Raw genomic sequence first — 18,299 nt, 5'->3', positions numbered from 1 at the left:
GAATGTCTTAGTTCGTATTAAGCCATCAGCAGTATGTGGCATTTCTGCAAAAGTTATCAGCCCCAAATGTCTAAGGAATGCAGGGTTAACCTTTAAGTGAATTTTCTGGTAATTTATAAATAATCTGTCTTTAAAACTCAATAGTTTTAAAGACACAGGGAAGTATATCCAATCTCCTGGGATAAACCATAATGGAAAAGAATATAAAAAAAGGATGTATATATGTGTATAACTGAGTCCTTTGTACAGCAGAAATTAGTACAACATCGTAACTCAAGAATACTTCAATTAAAAAAATAGAAAAAACCCTCAGTAGTATGTTGGAGGTGGGGGAATTGAGTGAGGGGCAGTCAAAAGGTACAAACTTCCAGTTATAAAGTAAATAAGTATTGGGGATGCAGTGTATAACATGATAAATATAATTAACACTGCTCTGTGTTATATATGAAAGTTAAGAGAGTAAATCTTAAGAGTTCTCATTACAAGAAAAAAAATTCTGTTTCTTTAATTTTTTACCTATATGAGATGATGGATGGTCAATAAACTTATTGTGATAATCACTTCCTAATATGTGTAAATCAAATCATTATACTCCACACCTTAAATTTACACAGTGCTGTATGTCAGTTATGTGTCAATAATACTGGAAGAAAAAAATAAATGAAATGCTGTCTACAAAGTGCCAGAAAAACACGTCAATGGCATGTTATTACGGGCTGAGTTGTGCCCCCCAAAATGCATATGTTGAAGCCCAACCTTGTGTACCACAGAATGTGACTGTATTTAGAGACAGGGCATTTGGAGAGGTGACTGAGCTAAGATGAGGCCATTAGGGTGGTGTCCTTATAAGAAAAAGAGATTAGGATGCACAGAGAGACCCCAGGGACACACAGGCTTGCATACAGAAAAGGCCATGTGAGGAAACAGCTGAAAAGTGGTCGTCTACAAGTCAGGTGAGAAGTCGTAGGAGAAAATAACCCTGCTGACACCTTGATCTTGGACGTCCAGCTTCCACAACTGTAAACAAAGAAACAAACAAAAATTTCTATTGTTTAAACCACTGAGTCTGTGGTATTTTGTTCCTGCAGTCCAAGGAGATTAGTGCACACACGGGTTTAACAAAACCCATCCCTTTGATTAGGGTCCTGGAATGGTGCTGACTGGGAAGAGCTGCTTGGTAGTGGCCCTATGAGAGAGCACCAGATGCCTCTTGGTGATTTGAGTGGAACTAATGTACTGCGTTGGCCCGAAAGTTCATTCGGGTTTTTCTGTAGCAGCGTACAAAAACCCAACGAACTTTTTGGCCAGACCAATATATTCTCTGGTTGAAATTGCTCAGAAGTCAGTCTGGTGTCAACGGTATAAATCGTCTTTGCTTCCTCCAAGACCCACTCCTCAGGAAAACCCTCAGTAGGAGAGGAAAGAAGGTGGTGAGGAAACCCAGGAGCACCCTCCAGGGAGACACTACTTTTAAGTGCATGTCAGCATTTTATCCTGTTAAAAGGAAAGCTGCTGCCAGCCATCACCTCCCCAATTAGTATCATTAATGAAACATCTAGTTTAGTTTGTAATAGGAAATTTCTTTGTTTTCCAATTTGCAGAAGGTTTCAGTTATGCAGCCAAGCAGTTATTTATCTTTTTTAATCACAGCATGACTTTATGGAATATCTTTTGGTCTGATTAAAAAGGGCAATTCCAGGGTAGACCTTGAGAATCACAGTATTCATTGTTTTTTCTCCTGTATTTAGAGTCTGTGACTGCACAGGACTTTGCAATCTATCACTTCCATGTGAATGCACTTAGTAATGTCATGTTTAAGTTCATACCCAGGATTGGCTGTGCTACCCCTGTGGTGTTATTGCCCTCAGCAAACTTGTCCCTCTGTTATCACATTACATTTGATACCTACATTTAGTTCCATTCAACTTCATAAGGTGTCCTCTTCTTCAGTCATAATTGGCAGGGTATATCGTGCTTGGTTTGCTTAATTCTAATTTATCTACTATTGTGTAGGTTATAAATGGGGTCACAAGTAGGTCATAATGCAAGTCACCAATGGAGTAGCCATGTAAATGTACCCCGAGTACCCATAAAAGATGTGTGTCCCTTCTTGTGCACTGCTGGTTGAAGAGACATATTTATCTCACATGACGTGGTGTATCATTTCATCTTAAACTAAGCTGCACAGGTTGGAGTGTCTGATAGCCTTTGTCATGTTTGTTGACTGAATCTGAACACCTGTTGCCTCTTAACTTTTTAAATGTGGATCAAATATGTCACCTATAAAGCGGTGATAAGTGAAGATAATTATGTATAGTGTTTAAACGAAGCTAAATTTCATTGATCCAGATTAGAGAGATTATCTGTCTAAATTAAAGTCTAAAGTGTGCTCAAATATATTTTTGTTCACTTGTACGTCCACCAAAATCACCAGAATTAGGCAAATTTTGTATTGCTTAGTGCAGATCCTTAGGTGAGCTGATTCAAGGTGAATAAAATTTGAGTTTTAATTAGTATATAATTATATGTTTCTAAAGTTTTTGAAACGCACTGAGACAGCACTTACAAGTGTTCTCCTATTGAGCATATGTCATTGTATATGGGAGAGAAGGTTCAGGAAGACCCAGACACCAGCATTTATTAAGCCCATTGGACAATACAGGACCACTTCATCCCCTGGGTTTCTGAAAGAGTGTAACCTCTTTGGAATAATTAACTTTCATTCAACTATGTGGACTCACAAAGACCAAGGAGACAGTGGCTTCTGTTGGGTACTAGAAAGATGTAAAGTTCAGTTAATCATCGATTGGTTGACAGAATGTCAGATGTAATCATTCAGACGTCACTGTGCCAGCAGGAGGGCAGGAGACAGTTTGGACCAGACGGACACTAACTCTAATAAAAGTCCTTTGTAATCACAGGTAAACTCCCAATTGGGCTTGGAGCTCTGTGAAACAAAGAGAGTGGGGAGAAGAATGTCTGCAGGTGTTGTTTTACAGAAATGGCCCGCAGAGTAAGTTAACGACAAAAAAGGAAATGACTGGTCCCATTTTGGCTACAGGAGAAGTGGGCTATGAGTTCTGGAGTTAGCAGCTCTCTCCTTTCCGTACAGCATATTTGTTTGCTCTTCTCTCTCCCGTGGTGGAGAGAAACTAAACCCTGAAAGCTAAGATTCTTTCATGTGCTTGAAATCAGAGAGAACCTGGATGAGAGAACAAACGTGTGACGTGCACTCCTCTGTGGAAAGCAGAGTGACCTACGGATCTTGGTGGAGGGAGGCTTGTGCCTTCTTCTTCCACTGAGTTCTGAATATTGGAAACTCCATGTTTTGTCTCCTTTTTGTTATTCTAAACTATTAATCAAGCTAGCTTTCTCCCCATCAGTTTCAAATTTGCAATCCCTGAGCTGAGAAGTACAAGTCTGGGTTTCTGCAGGGTGAAGCCAGCTTTCCCTTCTAGGGAAGGTGTGTTCTCAATGACTTAGTTTGTGAGAAGAACTTTCTATCAAGATCTTGAGTCTCTTCTAGGCCCATCTCTTCCCACTGGCCTGTAATGAGCTGGTGGAACACTCCTGAGAGAAGCAAATGACTCTCAAACTCCTCCCTGAAATTTTATCTAGCTGTGATACCAAACTTGAAGCCTAAGTGTAAGATTCTTTAGCCCTTTAGCCCAAATATAGCTGGAAAAATAGCATAATGTATGCTATTCAAAAAGACCTAATAATAACAGCTCTAATATATAAGAGAATAATGAAAATAACCATCACAACCAACAGTACTATTTCTAGTGGTCATTTCCATAGGAAATCAATTTGCATTTGACTCCTAATTTTCAATTCCAGTCTAACCAACCAAAACACTAATAACACCCATTGTTGAGGTGGTTGGTTTTTCAATTTTCTTCATAACTTTCTGTCTTAGCTCACGCTGCCATAAAAAAACAATGCAGGCTGGGTGGTGCAAACAGGAGATACTTATTTCTCGCATCCCTGGAGGCTGGGAAGGCTAAGATCAAGGTGCTGATGATTCTGTTCTGGTGAGGGCCCTCTTCCTGGCAGACACCCCTTCTCACATGGCAGAGAGAGGAAGAGAGACAGACAGACAGATACAGAGAGACAGAGAGAATCTCTTCCTTTCCTTATAAGGATGCTAACTTCATCACGGGGACCGGACCTTCATGACCTCATATAAACCTAATTACCTCCCAAGGGTCCCACCCCTAATACCATCATATTGGGAGTTAAGGCTTCAGTATATGCATCTGGGAAGGACATGACATTCAGCCCATAATATTTTCTGACTCCACTCCTCATCTGGAGGGATTTTAAATTAGAAGAAGATTCCAGCAAGTGACCTGAGGATCATTTGATGTTATAGCCAAAGCACAGTGTTTCTGGTCTATACTAAAAGGCTGATAAAAAACAGAAATCCTGAGGCCAGGGCATATAGCAAATTTAATTCTTTGGGGGTTGCAGGAAATGCTGAGGAGATGGAATTGGGATTCTCTGTAGCCATGTTTGAGAGCTCAGTTAAGGAAAATTCTACCTGATCATTTTCTCTCCCAAGCAAGAACATTGTTTTATTTAAGCCAAATTTGATGCTTATGAGATGCAGTGAGCTTGCTGAATATTCATTTGCAGCTCAGTTCATCAAGTTCTTATAATCCCTTTTATTTTCCTTTGACTTATGATTGGTGTTTTTGCATATTTATGATCTGCTTTGTTTTAAGCTGAGGACCTGTTTTAAAGACTGTACTATCCTTTCTCCTCCAGCCCTGTGCAGTGAGCTCATAGGGAAACCATGGTATTGAGTGATGGGGTTTCATCTGGTACCAGGAACCTCACCCGACCCTCAGCTTGCATGTGTGCTGCCTGCTGACCTCTGTGGACATTGTAGTCAGCAACCCCTAACTTAAGATTAAGAGTGGGAGTGTTGAACAATTTTAAAACTCTTTAAAAGAGTCACAGATGACCTGAGTGGTGACCTAATCCTCGTGATAATTTCTCAAATGTTTGAAGACAGTGAGCTCACATCCTTAAATGTCCTTTTCCCGGGTGAAATAACCCTGCTTGGGTCATTTGCCCTTGGTCACATGATCCACTTAGAAACAGCCTCACTTCCTGTTACTTTCCTCTGAATGTACGTTGATGTACCAGCATCATAGTTAAATGCTCCATGGACGTGTGATCTCCAAACTGCAGCCACTTAAAATAACTTTAAATGATGAAGGTGCTTTATAGCATCAAATACAAATGCTGTTAGCTGCTTCAAAACTTACACATGTCTCTTTAGAAATTCTTCAGAAATACTTTCCCCACACCCAAGTAGAGGGTTGGATTGTGCTAGACCAACCTGCCCTGGCCCATGTGAATCAGGGCCATGTGGGTCGGTATGGGGTAATCCTGAGAGCCTGGTGAAGCCCTGCCCTCCAGTCTCTTAATTTTGTAGACTTCTGTTTCTTTGCCTATAAAATGAAATAACAAAATTGTCCATCTTCCTGGCTGTTTTACTTTCTGGACTCTTGCAAGGATGAAACAAGGTGTGTTTGGAAAGGCAAGGTAATGGCTGTGAAAGAAGCAGAGTCAGAGTTTGCTGGTGGGTACCGGCCTTCCCACCAGCACAGGACTGATTATTTATGCATCTCCTGAGAATTACTGACAAGTGTTGACCAATGTTCCCACCCTCATATCAAGTGAAGATGGGGAAGTGGAAAGTGGTGGAGACAACCAGGCTTCTGTGACAACTGGGCAGAGTCCGGTTTGCACAGATTCTGGATCGTGGGTCAAGCTTGATCTCAAGGCCTAATTTGAAACCTCATGGTGAACCTTGGCTGCTATTATTACCTTAAACAATTTATTTTCTTCCAAGACATCTCTTGGGAAGCTAAGTTTCTCCTCCTATTTTCTGACAGATGTGAGAGTAGCTAAATGAAGCAACGAGATAAAAGAAAACATCAAGACAGTATGATGTTATAAAATAAATCCAACATTGTGAAAATAGGATTTTTTATTGTGTGTTTTGTTAAACAGTCTTCTAGGAAGTAAAATGCTGTGATATTATTTTTGAAAAGAAAACCTTAACCGCATCACTTCCTTCTGCCCTAGGTTTTATAGAGTCATTATATGAATGCAACCTTTGGATGGAAAAATGCTTAAGGACATCAATCACATATGTAAATGAGTGTAGTTATTAAAATACCAGGACTAATTCTATTAACCTTAGAATATGGTATTTTAGGATGAAAGCAGGGATCAGAAAAATGCTTGTAATTTGATTAAATTTTCCACTAGAAGAGAAAGGCCATAACTACTTGGCATTAAAACTCTTAGCTGTTTGTTTCTTAAGCATTTCCTTTACATATCCAAATAAAAATCCATAAATACATTCTTTCTAATTATCTATAGTCAAGGAGGGTTTGAATTACATGTTGTTTGAAGCAATGCAGCATCCATTGACCAAATGGATGAATGGATGAATGAGTAAGCGAAAGAAGGCTTTTCCTTCCATCCCATGACATTGCAAAGTTGCCAGGGCACTGGGTCAGGCAGACAGTGTTATAATCGAGATGCCCCTTTTGTACTCCCTGATGAGGGAGGCCAGGGGACAGGGGATGGCTTCATTCAGTTCCCTTGCTTACATTTCGTTATTATTTTGGAGGAAGTGAGTTCCTAAAATGTTTGCATCTTTGTTTGAAGGCATTTTTAAGGAGAAAAAGAAGAAGCTCTCTTAGATAATCACAGTTATTTTTACTATTATTTCAGCTGCACCTAATAAGGAAAGAGTTGGTGCTTTCTAATTCCAGGCAGTCTGGTTTGTGTTGGCCCTTCTGGTTCCTGCATCCTTTGGGTCACTGTTCTTCAAAGCAAACCCAGCAATGTCAAGGTCTGAAGAATCTTCAGTGAAGCAGATGGTCATTTTGCAGAAGCAAAGTTGACAGGACTAAATTAACAGTGCACCCCTGGGCCCAGCTCTGAAATGACCTGTACTCAGGCAGGAAGCCAGGAAGTTCACGAGCTTTTCCACATCCTCGAAGGACTGACGTCTACGGGGGTGATGTGGGAAAGGACGGCAGTGGGAAGGAGCGGAGCCTGTGCAGCTAGACATGCTTGGGAGCAACACCGAAGACGAGCACACTGCTCCCCTGTTCTGTGCTGAGGCACACACAGAGCACATGCATGTGTCACGTGTGCACATGACATACACACACCACACACACTACCCAAAACCACACGTTTATCCCATATATAAATTACATATGACATGCACACATCCATTACACATATCATTCACATAACACATACCAGGTATACATGTGTACCACATACATACATCATGCATGAATCACTCAGAGAGAGACATGTCACATGGATATATCACATATACAAATCACACACACCATACACATCACAGAAATCTTACATGCATATTATGTACACATATATCATTTGCATATGATTTGCATGTATCATATGCAAATCACACACAGATGCATGTCACACACACACACACACACACACACGCACGCACTCAGCAATGCACAGAGCTAATATTTTAATCATCGGGGGTACTACACCATGCAGAGGGAGGACGGCATGATTCTCTGCGAAGTCCTGTCATGGGAACCTTGAAGGCTTAGGAATAAAAATTCCCCCAAGAGTGTTTGAGTCCTGGCATGCATGCTCCCCGCGTCAGTTGACTGATGTGCTAACCTGACCTGTGTCAGTGGGAGACCCTTAGCAAGGAGCACAGGGCTTTTGGACACAGATGCTCTGCCTTTGTTGTTGAAGGGATGAGTGCCCGTTTGGTGAGAGGAAAGGTCATGTGGAGGAAGGTGAGGGTGGAGGGACATTTTCTGCAGGTGTGACCATGCATGCCCTGCCAGACCTGCACAGGTCTAGCCCTGAACACATGATCGTCAGTTTTATTTATTATTACAACTTGCTCTGTGTTAATAGTGGGCCTTGAAAAGACCATGGTCATACACTGGTGGTGAGAATATCAATGGAACATTTTTTTCAGAGCAATTTTGCCATATGTATCAAGAACTTTAAAATATTCAGGGCTTTCAACTCAGTGTATTTTACTAATTGAGCCTGAGAAATGATTAAATATGAGGCCAAAGCTTTAGACACAAGGTTGACCACTGTAGCATAAAGCAAAGGCAAAGAATATTAATAAAGAATATTAATAAAGTAATAAAGTATTCTTTATTAATAAATAAAGAATTTTAATAAAGATAGTATAGACATAACTAAGTTATGATATAGTCATAGAACTGAATATTATATAAGCATTCAAAATCCTGTTTCTACAGAATTTTCATGATCTGAAAAAAATCAGATTAAATGTTAAATTAAAAAAGCAAAGCAAAACACTGCATTCAGAATGAACTTGGTTCCTTTGGAACAAGGTAACGGTCTTGACAAAAGAAAATATGGCAACGAGTTCTTCGTGGGCAAGGCAGTTATAGGTTCTTTGTAGTTTTTCTTTATATATTTTTCTCTTCCCTTCCATCACAAATTTTTGTGAACATGAATGGTTTTTATCATGAATAGAGCAACAAGTTATATGGTTTGAAAGATTCCTATATTCCTATATAAACAGTAAGTAATGGGGAATATAACTTCTCAAGGCTCAGTGAATACAGGTTTGATGTGAGGGCAACCTGTATCATCTAGTATCACAGTAATGCTGTATGACAACCATGAAATCTCAGTGGCCTTGATAGTGGATTATGGGTTGGCTGAGTGTCTCTGTTCCATGAGTTTCTCATTTTCCCAGGACCAGTGGGCTAGTCTTTTCCTGATGAGACACAAGATTGTCACCCAAAACACACCAGGCCTTCTAAACCTGGGCTGGATCTGGCACTCTATTACTCCCACCCACATTGCATTAGCTGTAACGAATCACATGGCTGAGCCCAGAGACAAGGGAGGGACAACAAAGTGACCTGTCAGAGGGCACGGATCCAAGAAGGGGATGGCATCCTTTTCTGTTAAGTAAATAAAAATGTTAGTTCGGGCACAGAAATAAAATTAACCTCAGGCAGAGTCATGTCTTTGAAGACTGCTGCTCATGTGCACTGTGTGGTTGTTCCGTTCTCGAATGATAAACGGGCTCTCTGTTGAGTGGCTCTTTGTGTCCTCAGATCCTGGCCAATGTGATCATCTTCATCTGTGGGAACCTGGCCGGGGCGTACCATAAGCACCTCATGGAACTCGCGCTGCAGCAGACGTATCAGGACACTTGCAACTGCATCAAGTCCCGGATCAAGTTGGAATTTGAAAAGCGTCAGCAGGTAAAATGCATGTTCAATCTTATGTCCACGTTATTTGAGACATTGTTGAAATGATGTTGTCACTGCTCATGTCGAGTGTGCAGTTCATCCACTCACGGGCATCAGAAGGAAACCAGAGTAGCCATCTGATGGCCCTGCCCGCCCAGCCTCAGGCGGTGTGCTGGGTAGATTGAATCATGAACCAACAAGCAGAGATGACATCTTCAGATTGAGACCCAGCAACCCCCAGGATCACCCACGTGCTGACAGCCACATCAACCACCATTCAGATAATAATGATAATGATTATTATTACAGTGACACTTTATTAAGACACTCATTTGGGGTTCAAGCATATTTCTCTGTGGCAAGAGTGTGCCCCACCTGAAATCTGCCTGTGTTGTCAATAGCACTTCCTATAGGGCCTGCTTTCCACCTGTAGTGGGATGGGATGAAATGAAGTGGGATGGGGTGACTGAGCTCATCCTTGAGGGAGGTGATTGGAGTTGGGAGGGAAGGTCTGGTGGGGAACTAGTTGTTATAGTGTCAAGGGCTGTCCTACAGTGACTGATGTGGATGATGCATGGAAACATACATCAGGGAAATACATAGGCTCTGACAAAGCACTGAAAAAATAGGAAATGCAGATAGTAGGAGATGTGGGAAGCAAAGCCATCTAGGATCCATGTGGTCTCATCCAGGATGGTGGCGAGCAGGTGAAGCAGATATGCTTTGGAGGGGAAACCAGGAATGGGTCCTGAACTTGACATGCTTAACTTCAGGTCATGGTGGAATATCCATATGAATAGGGTTTTTTTTTTGTTTTTTGTTTACTTGGGTTTGTGTATTTCCGCAGGAACCCAGTTTCCATCTATAAAGGTGATGGTTGGCATGACTCTCTGTGAACCCCTCTGTGAGCACATTCATCAGTATTTGGCACATAAAAGATGTGTTATTATTATTTGTTAAGTTGTATCGAGTTAGTCCATTTTATATAATTTCATCAAAATGTATTATAGTGGTGAGCAAAAAAAAATTCTTTAAATATTGACACTAGACTTTTATTTGTGTATGGACTGATGAATAGTAATTGGATTCCTTTTTGAAAACAGGGAGGTCTGTTTGTCATTCAACAAATATTGACTGAGCGTCTAGTTTGCGGCAGGCATGATTCTAGGTACTGGAATGTGGCTGTCAATATTGCTTTCCCACTGGTATGAGCAAATCTCCCAGTTTGATTTTAAAAAAGAATTTTGTGTTACAACATGTGTAGCAAAAGTATTCAGATATTAATGTTTAATTCTTTGGTCCCTATGTGTATCAAACTCTGTATTCTACATTAAGAGAAATAGACAGTTGTTGACATGGGTCTGTTAACTGGTATATCCTCATATACTGGACATTTATCCATGTTCAGTAGCAGTTCAAATCTTGGTTCTAGAAAATTTCATAGATTCAACACCCAGCACTTAGTGTTCACGATTGTTCCCTCTACAGGGTTCAAATGTTTTGGGAGAGATGCTATCCTTTTTCAAACAGCAGTGACTGGATCAGGTTGGTCCTGTCAGTCATATTTAACTTTCTTTTCCATCACTTGCACCAAGGTTATAGAAAGAACTGAAATTCCAAGTCGAGGGTTTATATAATCTAATGTTTATAGTATGGACTTGACAGAGTGGTAAGTCAGACTGCTGATCTGGTCTGCACTGCTTCCTTCCCTGAAGAGACCTTGAACAACCAGGACCAGGTGTCATCCAAGTGGTCAAGAAGGGCCATGCTTTGACCTTACGTGGCTCCAGAACTAGACCAGTGAGGCATACCTCGAGCTACAGACTTTATGGGACCATCGTGGGAGGTATTATAAGGGCGTCTACTTACAAGTTTATGAAAAGTATCCAATGATCCTTTTTAAAATAAGGAAAGAGAAGAGGGACACTTTGAAAATAAAGAACTTATACTAAAGATATTTAATAAAATATAATTGGACACCACACATGTATTTTGCTACCAAACTTGGTAGTCAGCTCTCAGGATCTTGGGCCCGGAATGTAGTAGTTTTCTTGTTAGGATTTTGGAAAATATGTTTCTAGAATAAAATAAATGTTTATATATATACATATTTTCAGACCAGCATGTAATTGAATGGGAATGAAAAATTTCCATAGTTAATAAAATCAGTAAGTTGTGATCGTACAGATTTAAGGAAACAAATAAAAATTGGCCAGTGGCAATCTAGGTATCCTTCATACAGAGGAGCAGTCTCAGAGACCATAAGGCCTGGTGTGGCCACAAACCAAATTAAGGTGCAAGGATTCCACGTGCCACTTCCTCTCCACCCATTACCAAAAACCAGTTTTAACAAAAATTATTGAAGTATAGTTGATTTACAATGTTGTGTTAGTTTCTGATGTACAGAAAAGTGGTTCAGATATTTATAGCTATATATATAGATACATAGACACCTATATATGTTATATGTATGTTATATATATTCTATGCATGTTCTCTATATATCCATATCTATATATACCTATATAGATATAGATATAGGTGTTTCAGATGTACAGCAAAGTGATTCATATATATATATATATATATATATATATATATATATATATAATACTTTTTCAGATTCTTTTCCATTGTAGGTTATTACAAGATATTGAATATACCACAAACCATTTTTGCTTTATCTAGGACACTAGACAAACAATAGTGTCCTTCAAAGGGCTTCATTCAGGGTAGGGGTGTGTGCTGAGCAGCTACACGATGATTTGTTTCGGCCACCATTTGGTTAAAATCTATACCATCCGTTTTAGTGTTATATCTGCAGTTGCCGCAGAGTGAGTTGACACTCCCAGAGGCTGAGGGCTGCCGTCTTTCATAGTTACTGGGCCTCTTTCACTGCTTCAGCCCCCTGTCATTCTTAATCCTTGGGGAGGAAGGCAAATGTCCTGTGAGCCCAGGAAGCTGTCCCTTCTGCAACCGCCCTGGGGTCTACAAATTGTTGATATTACTGGGAAGTGGCTAGGGATTCTGAAATCTTTTCAAAATTGCTCAACTCTGTACTTTCTTTTCTTCAAATTTTGTGCTATTTTTCCTAGATGCAAATGAGATGAATTTCTTGAGATTAAAAATCATGTTTCAATAAAGTAGTATTTGTGCTATAAGATTTGGAGAGAGAAGGGAATGAAAAATGTTAGCAGAGATTTTCTCAGAGTTGTATTCTTGCCCTAAAAGTGCCCTCATGGATAAACACTAAAAACCATATTTAGTTTTTTACTAACTGGGAAAACTAATGCATCGCATTAGCCTTGAGGCCACCTTTGGGGCCTGAAAGTGGTGACTTTTGAATTTTGTCTTAAGTTTCACATCGTGCAGTAAAAGCCATTTCTTGTGCACCATGTCAGTACCATAGAGCCTCTTTATCAAGCAGGTGTTTCTCCCTGGAGTGTGTAATAGACTCTCAAGAATTGATGAGAGCTGGATTCAGAGCAAAACAGGAACCCTCTCTCTTAACTGCCTGGGCAGTTGAAATAAATATTGCCTCTGTAGGACTTCAAACTGAATTTGCTTTTTTTTATAGAAAGAAAATAAACACTCTTCAATTTATATGTTGTCTTTGTTTGAAAGTAATGTAATTCAAAGAATCTTTATATGGCCTACCTTCCTCTGGAGCCATCCTGTGGGTTGAATATGACACAATATGTGTTTCAGTGGAGGGAGAATACTAGTCAAGTGAGGTGTGGACCCCATGTTATTCCTGGATCTGTAGCCCACCATGGGGGCCGTTAGTGAACAAGTAGTCTTCTGGTCTCTCGGGCAAAAGGGTTTCTTCTCTTCAGATTTCAATGGAGCAAGTAAGTGGTCCTTTTGTGTCCATGGTTGGGTAGATAATAAATGTACCCATCTTTATCCTAATATGATAGCAGGTAATATTAGGGCACTACCGAATGTATTGCATAAATCATTTATGATGCGAGGTAAAGTGTAGATGGAGTTGCTGTAGATTTGGGATGCTAAAATTTGGCCCCTTTTCATGAGGGAAAAGGAGAAAGAAGGAACTGATATTTCTTTGAGTCCTCATAACGTGCCAGGTTGTCTATTCAGTTCTTTTACATATACTGTTGTATCAGTTTCCTGTTGCTGTTGTAGCAGATGACCACAAATGCAGTGGCTTAAAACAGAACAGATTCACTATTGTACAGTTCTGGAGACCAGAAGTCCAAAATCAGTCTTGTGAGTTTGGCCAGGGTATTGGCAGGGTGGGCTCCTTCTGGGGGCTTTGAGGGGAGAATCTGTTTAGTTCCCTTTTCAAGCTTCTAGAGCCTGCCTGCATTCCTTGGGTCCTAGCCCCTTCTCTCATCCTCAAATTCAGCAGCATAGAATTTTCTGATCTCTCTGTCTGTCTCTCCAACCCTCCTGTCTAATCTCTGATTCTGCCCTTGCATCTTCTTGCTTCTCTCTCACTAACCCTCCTGCCTCCCATAAGGATAATCCAGGAAAATTTGCCCGTCTTGAGGTCCTTAATTTAATTACGTCTGCAGAGTTCTGGGTTTGCCATGTAAGGTAACATACAGGTTCCAGGGATTAGAACAGGGTCATCTTTGCAGGTTCATTATTCAGCCTACTACCCTGTCTTCTTAACTTATTTATCAACTCTATGACTTAAGTCATTTTTCTAACTTAAAACAAACAAAGTAATTGTCAAGTTACTTGTCCAAGATCACTCAGCTAGTAAGTATTGTTATTTCTGCCTCTCATGTTTGTTCTGCCTAGGTTGTTTGGAGTGATCTCCGAGGATAGAGATTTTTCCCATCCATAAAGGACTTTTTTTTTTAGTTAACTGTGTTACTACTATTACTAGATACATAAGAAAGCATAAGACAATAGCAAACATTTACCTGGCTTATCCTTAGGTAATGTGTTGCCCTTTTAAGAACATATTGTCCATGAGAATGTTAGGAAGTTACATAAAAGATCATTTCCTCAAGAAGCTGCAGTGTTAAATCTGTCTGTGGCTTGATTTCCATTCTGTAGTGGACTCTGGAGGCCACCTGAGCTGAATCCTAGTTACGTACGTCATCTTTCAGTGTGACCTTGGTCAAATTTCCTAACTTCTTTACCTCTGATGGAAGTTCTTCTACTTGATCTTTTGCCACATTTAAGAAACAGTCTTTTCAGCGTCCAGAATGGTATCCTGTTAAGAAAGTAATCAGTAGCTGGTCTTGCATTGAACTCTCATGACTTAACGCACTAACTTAAGCGACAGAAATCAGCTGCCACCCTGGCCAAGCCGTTGACTGTGCTGAGGCAGAGCGAGGGGGGCAGGTAGTGATTGATGCCAGCTATGCCATCTCCTGAATGCCCTCCATAATAAGTTCCCTTCTTCCTTGAAGCAAAGAGATTGAACAGAGAAATGTTCTGCTTTGTCTGCTAGAACAGATAGGGAGTCTTGCTAACACTCTTAGCAGTTCCATCTCACCACGTTCAGAGGTCTACTTTTCACGAGCAGAATGGACATTGCTGCACACAGGGCACGACACTGCATTTCCCCCAGTTGTCTGTCTGCATCTGAGTTGGTACATGGAGTCCAGGGTGAAGCATCTCACAGCAATGCCTCTTTTTTTTTTTAACATCTTTATTGGAGTATAATTGCTTTACAATGGTGTGTTAGTTTCTGCTTTATAACAAAGTGAATCAGTTATACATGTACATATGTCCCCATATCTCTTCCTTCTTGCATCTCCCTCCCTCCCACCCTCCCTATCTCACCCCTCTAGGTGGTCACAAAGCCCTGAGTTGATCTCCCTGTGCTATGCGGCTGCTTCCCACTAGCTATTTATTTTACATTTGGTAGTGTATATATGTCCATGCCACTCTCTCACTTTGTCCCAGCTTACCCTTCCCCTTCCCCGTATCCTCAATTCCATTCTCTACGTCTGCATCTTTATTCCTGTCTTGCCCCTAGGTTCTTCTAACCAATTTTTTTTTTAGATTCCATATATATGTGTTAGCATATAGTATTTGTTTTTCTCTTTCTGACTTACTTCACTCTGCATGACAGTCTCTAGGTCCATCCACCTCACTACAAATAACTCAGTTTTGTTCCTTTTTATGGCTGAGTAATATTCCATTGTATATATGTGCCACTTCTTCTTTATCCATTCATCTGTCAATGGACACTTAGGTTGCTTCCATGTCCTGGCTATTGTAAATAGAGCTTCAACGAACATTTTGATACATGACTCTTTTTGAATTATGGTTTTCTCAGGGTACATGCCCAGCAGTGGGATTGCTCGGTCGTATGGTAGTTCTAGTTTTAGTTTTTTAAGGAAACTCCATACTGTTCTCCATAGTGGCTGTATCAATTTACATTCCCACCAACAGGCAAGAGGGTCCCCTTTTCTCCACAACCTCTCCAGAATTTATTGTTTGTAGATTTTTTGATGATGGCCATTCTGACCAGTGTGAGACGATATCTCATTGTAGTTTTGATTTGCATTTCTCTAATGATCAACGCTCATTTATGATAAAAAAACCTCCAGAAAGTAGGCATACAGGGAACTTTCCTCAACATAAAAAAGGCCATATATGACAAACCCACAGCCAACATCATCCTCAATGCTGACAAACTGAAACCATTTCCACTAATATCAAGAACAAGACAAGGTTGCCCACTCTCACCACTATTATTCAACATAGTTTTGCAAGTTTTGGCCACAGCAATCAGAGAAGAAAAAGAAATAAAAGGAAACCGAATCAAGACAGTATGGTACTGGCCCAAAAACAGAAATATAGATCAATGGAACAGGATAGAAAGCCCAGAGATTAACCCACGCACATATGTTCACCTTATCTTTGATAAAGGAGGCAAGAATATACAGTGGAGATAAGACAGCCTCTTCAATAAGTGGTGCTGGGAAAACTGGACAGGTACATGTAAAAGAATGAAATTAGAACACTCCCTAACACCATACACAAAAATAAACTCAGAATGGATTAAACACCTAAATGTAAGGCCAGACACCATCAAACTCTTAGAGGAAAACATAGGCAGAACACTCTATGATAAATCACAGCAAGATCCTTTTGGACCCACCTCCTAGAGAAATGGAAATAAAAACAAAGATAAACAAATGGGACCTAATGAAACTTCAAAGCTTTTGCACATCAAAGGAAACCATAAAGAAGACCAAAAGACAACCCTCAGAATGGGAGAAAATATTTGCAAATGAAGCAACTGACAAAGAATTAATCTCCAAAACATACAAGGAGCTCATGCAGCTCAATATTAAAAAAAAACAGATAACCCAATCGAAAAGTGGGCAGAAGACCTAAATAGACATTTCTCCAAAGAAGATATACAGATTTCCAACAAACACATGAAAGAATGCTCAATATCATTAATCATTAGAGAAATGCAAATCAAGTAATGCCTCTTGATAAAAACCTAATTGGACATCGAGAGCCCAAGAAGAGTTCAAGCGAGCAAGACTTTCTCACTGCAGTTCCTGAAGAATGAAAGCAGCAAGTTTCAGTATAAATGTTATTCCATGATCTTTGGGTAGGATCGTGCACCCAGCGGAGACAGCAGAAGATGAGAAACACAAAACATCACATGGTACATACAGTTTGGTTCAGATAGGCTAACCCCAAATTGCATCCTCAAAGATTATGAGTTAAACTTTTTTCCCACCCCATCCACTTTTTTTTCTGTTTTATTTAATAATCACTTGTGTCATTTTTTTTCTTTGGTATCTCTTCCTTGATGGAGTCATAACTTGTATCATTCTTAGTGGCCACTTGTTTCCATTTCATTAAGTGATGAATTACAAATTTTTCTCTTGGTATCAGTCCCTCGATGGAAAGGACATAGTTTATGTGAGTCACCACTTTTTCTCACCACTCACTAGTGAAAGATCGAATGATATAGAAGATGACACTTATGTTTTGCTTGGAAGTTGAAAAAATGAAGAGTTGAGATTTCATAAGAGTTCTCTTCCCAGTGTTTGCCATTCGAATGCATCAGAATGAAGTTAAAGAATTGCTTTAACAGTTTACATGGCATTGTATCCTATTGATTGCTTAAATTCTCTCAAAAATCAGATATCATGTTTCATTGAGAAATACCAGGGCAAGATATTTTGGGATGTTACAGGTTATGCCATGATGCTTATAGGAGCTTATAAATTGGAAATGAAAATCAATTCCAGAAAAAAAAAAAAGTAACCCTCAAATCATCAAGGCTGCAATATTTTCTGATGAGTTCTTTAGTTAGAATGGATGGGAACACTACATATTTTCAAAGACTACAAGGAAGGCCATGCTGTGAACGTGTACTCTGGTTCCTTTAAGGAGGAATCAACAGCTGTAGATCAAAGGTCAAGGGGAAATAGGAGGAAGACCATTGGAAACAATGTCAAATCTTGATGCCTAATGAAGAGCATCATTTCAGGAGATTAGTAATAGGAGCTCAAAATAGCATCAGTGTTCATTCTTTAAAAAGTTAGACATCCTGTTCTAAAGGAAAAAAATAAAGTATGGTTACAATAATTAATCAAGCAATGTATGCAAATGCCTATTTATATCATGACAGTAGAAAAGCTAAATGGTAAAATAAAACCTCCAGAAGTTTCCTCCCTGTAAGATCCTTGAGCAAAACCCCAATCTAATGTCCATTGTGAGGAAGCCACTCACCTGTCTTATTGGAGAAACACCTGGGGAACATTTATATTGCTCCAGATTATCACAAGCTAATGTTTGTTTTTAATACTAGAGAAGCACACACACACACACACACACACACACACACACAGAAAAAAAACAACAAAAACAAACAAACAAACAAAAAACCAGAAGGTGCACCCTCAGGAGAGCATCTGGTTTTGATATTTTTGGCTTCTGAAAGTTTTGAGTTTTTCTTGGAGACCACTTATTTTTTATAGCCTGTGACACAGTAGTTTGATGCTTGTAAGATTGTATAATAGGAAAAGGATAATGTAATGGAAAGACTCAAGTAAG

At 39.8% G+C, this 18,299-nt stretch overlaps 1 protein-coding gene across 1 annotated transcript in view; it reads left to right on the top strand.

Annotated features, from left to right (window-relative positions):
* Positions 1–18,299, top strand: part of ADCY2 (adenylate cyclase 2) — a gene marked incomplete at its 5' end in the record, with an annotated part of 450,707 nt that overhangs the window by 207,697 nt on the left and 224,711 nt on the right. The window contains one exon of the mRNA XM_079704024.1: positions 9,147–9,296. Coding sequence (XP_079560150.1) covers positions 9,147–9,296 — 150 coding nt within the window. The remainder of the gene's footprint in view (positions 1–9,146; positions 9,297–18,299) is intronic.

The sequence above is a fragment of the Hyperoodon ampullatus genome (genome assembly GCF_949752795.1).
Source record: "Hyperoodon ampullatus genome assembly, chromosome: 4".
In the NCBI taxonomy this organism is placed as follows: domain Eukaryota; kingdom Metazoa; phylum Chordata; class Mammalia; order Artiodactyla; family Ziphiidae; genus Hyperoodon; species Hyperoodon ampullatus.
This window is presented reverse-complemented; position numbering and strand designations above follow the sequence as displayed.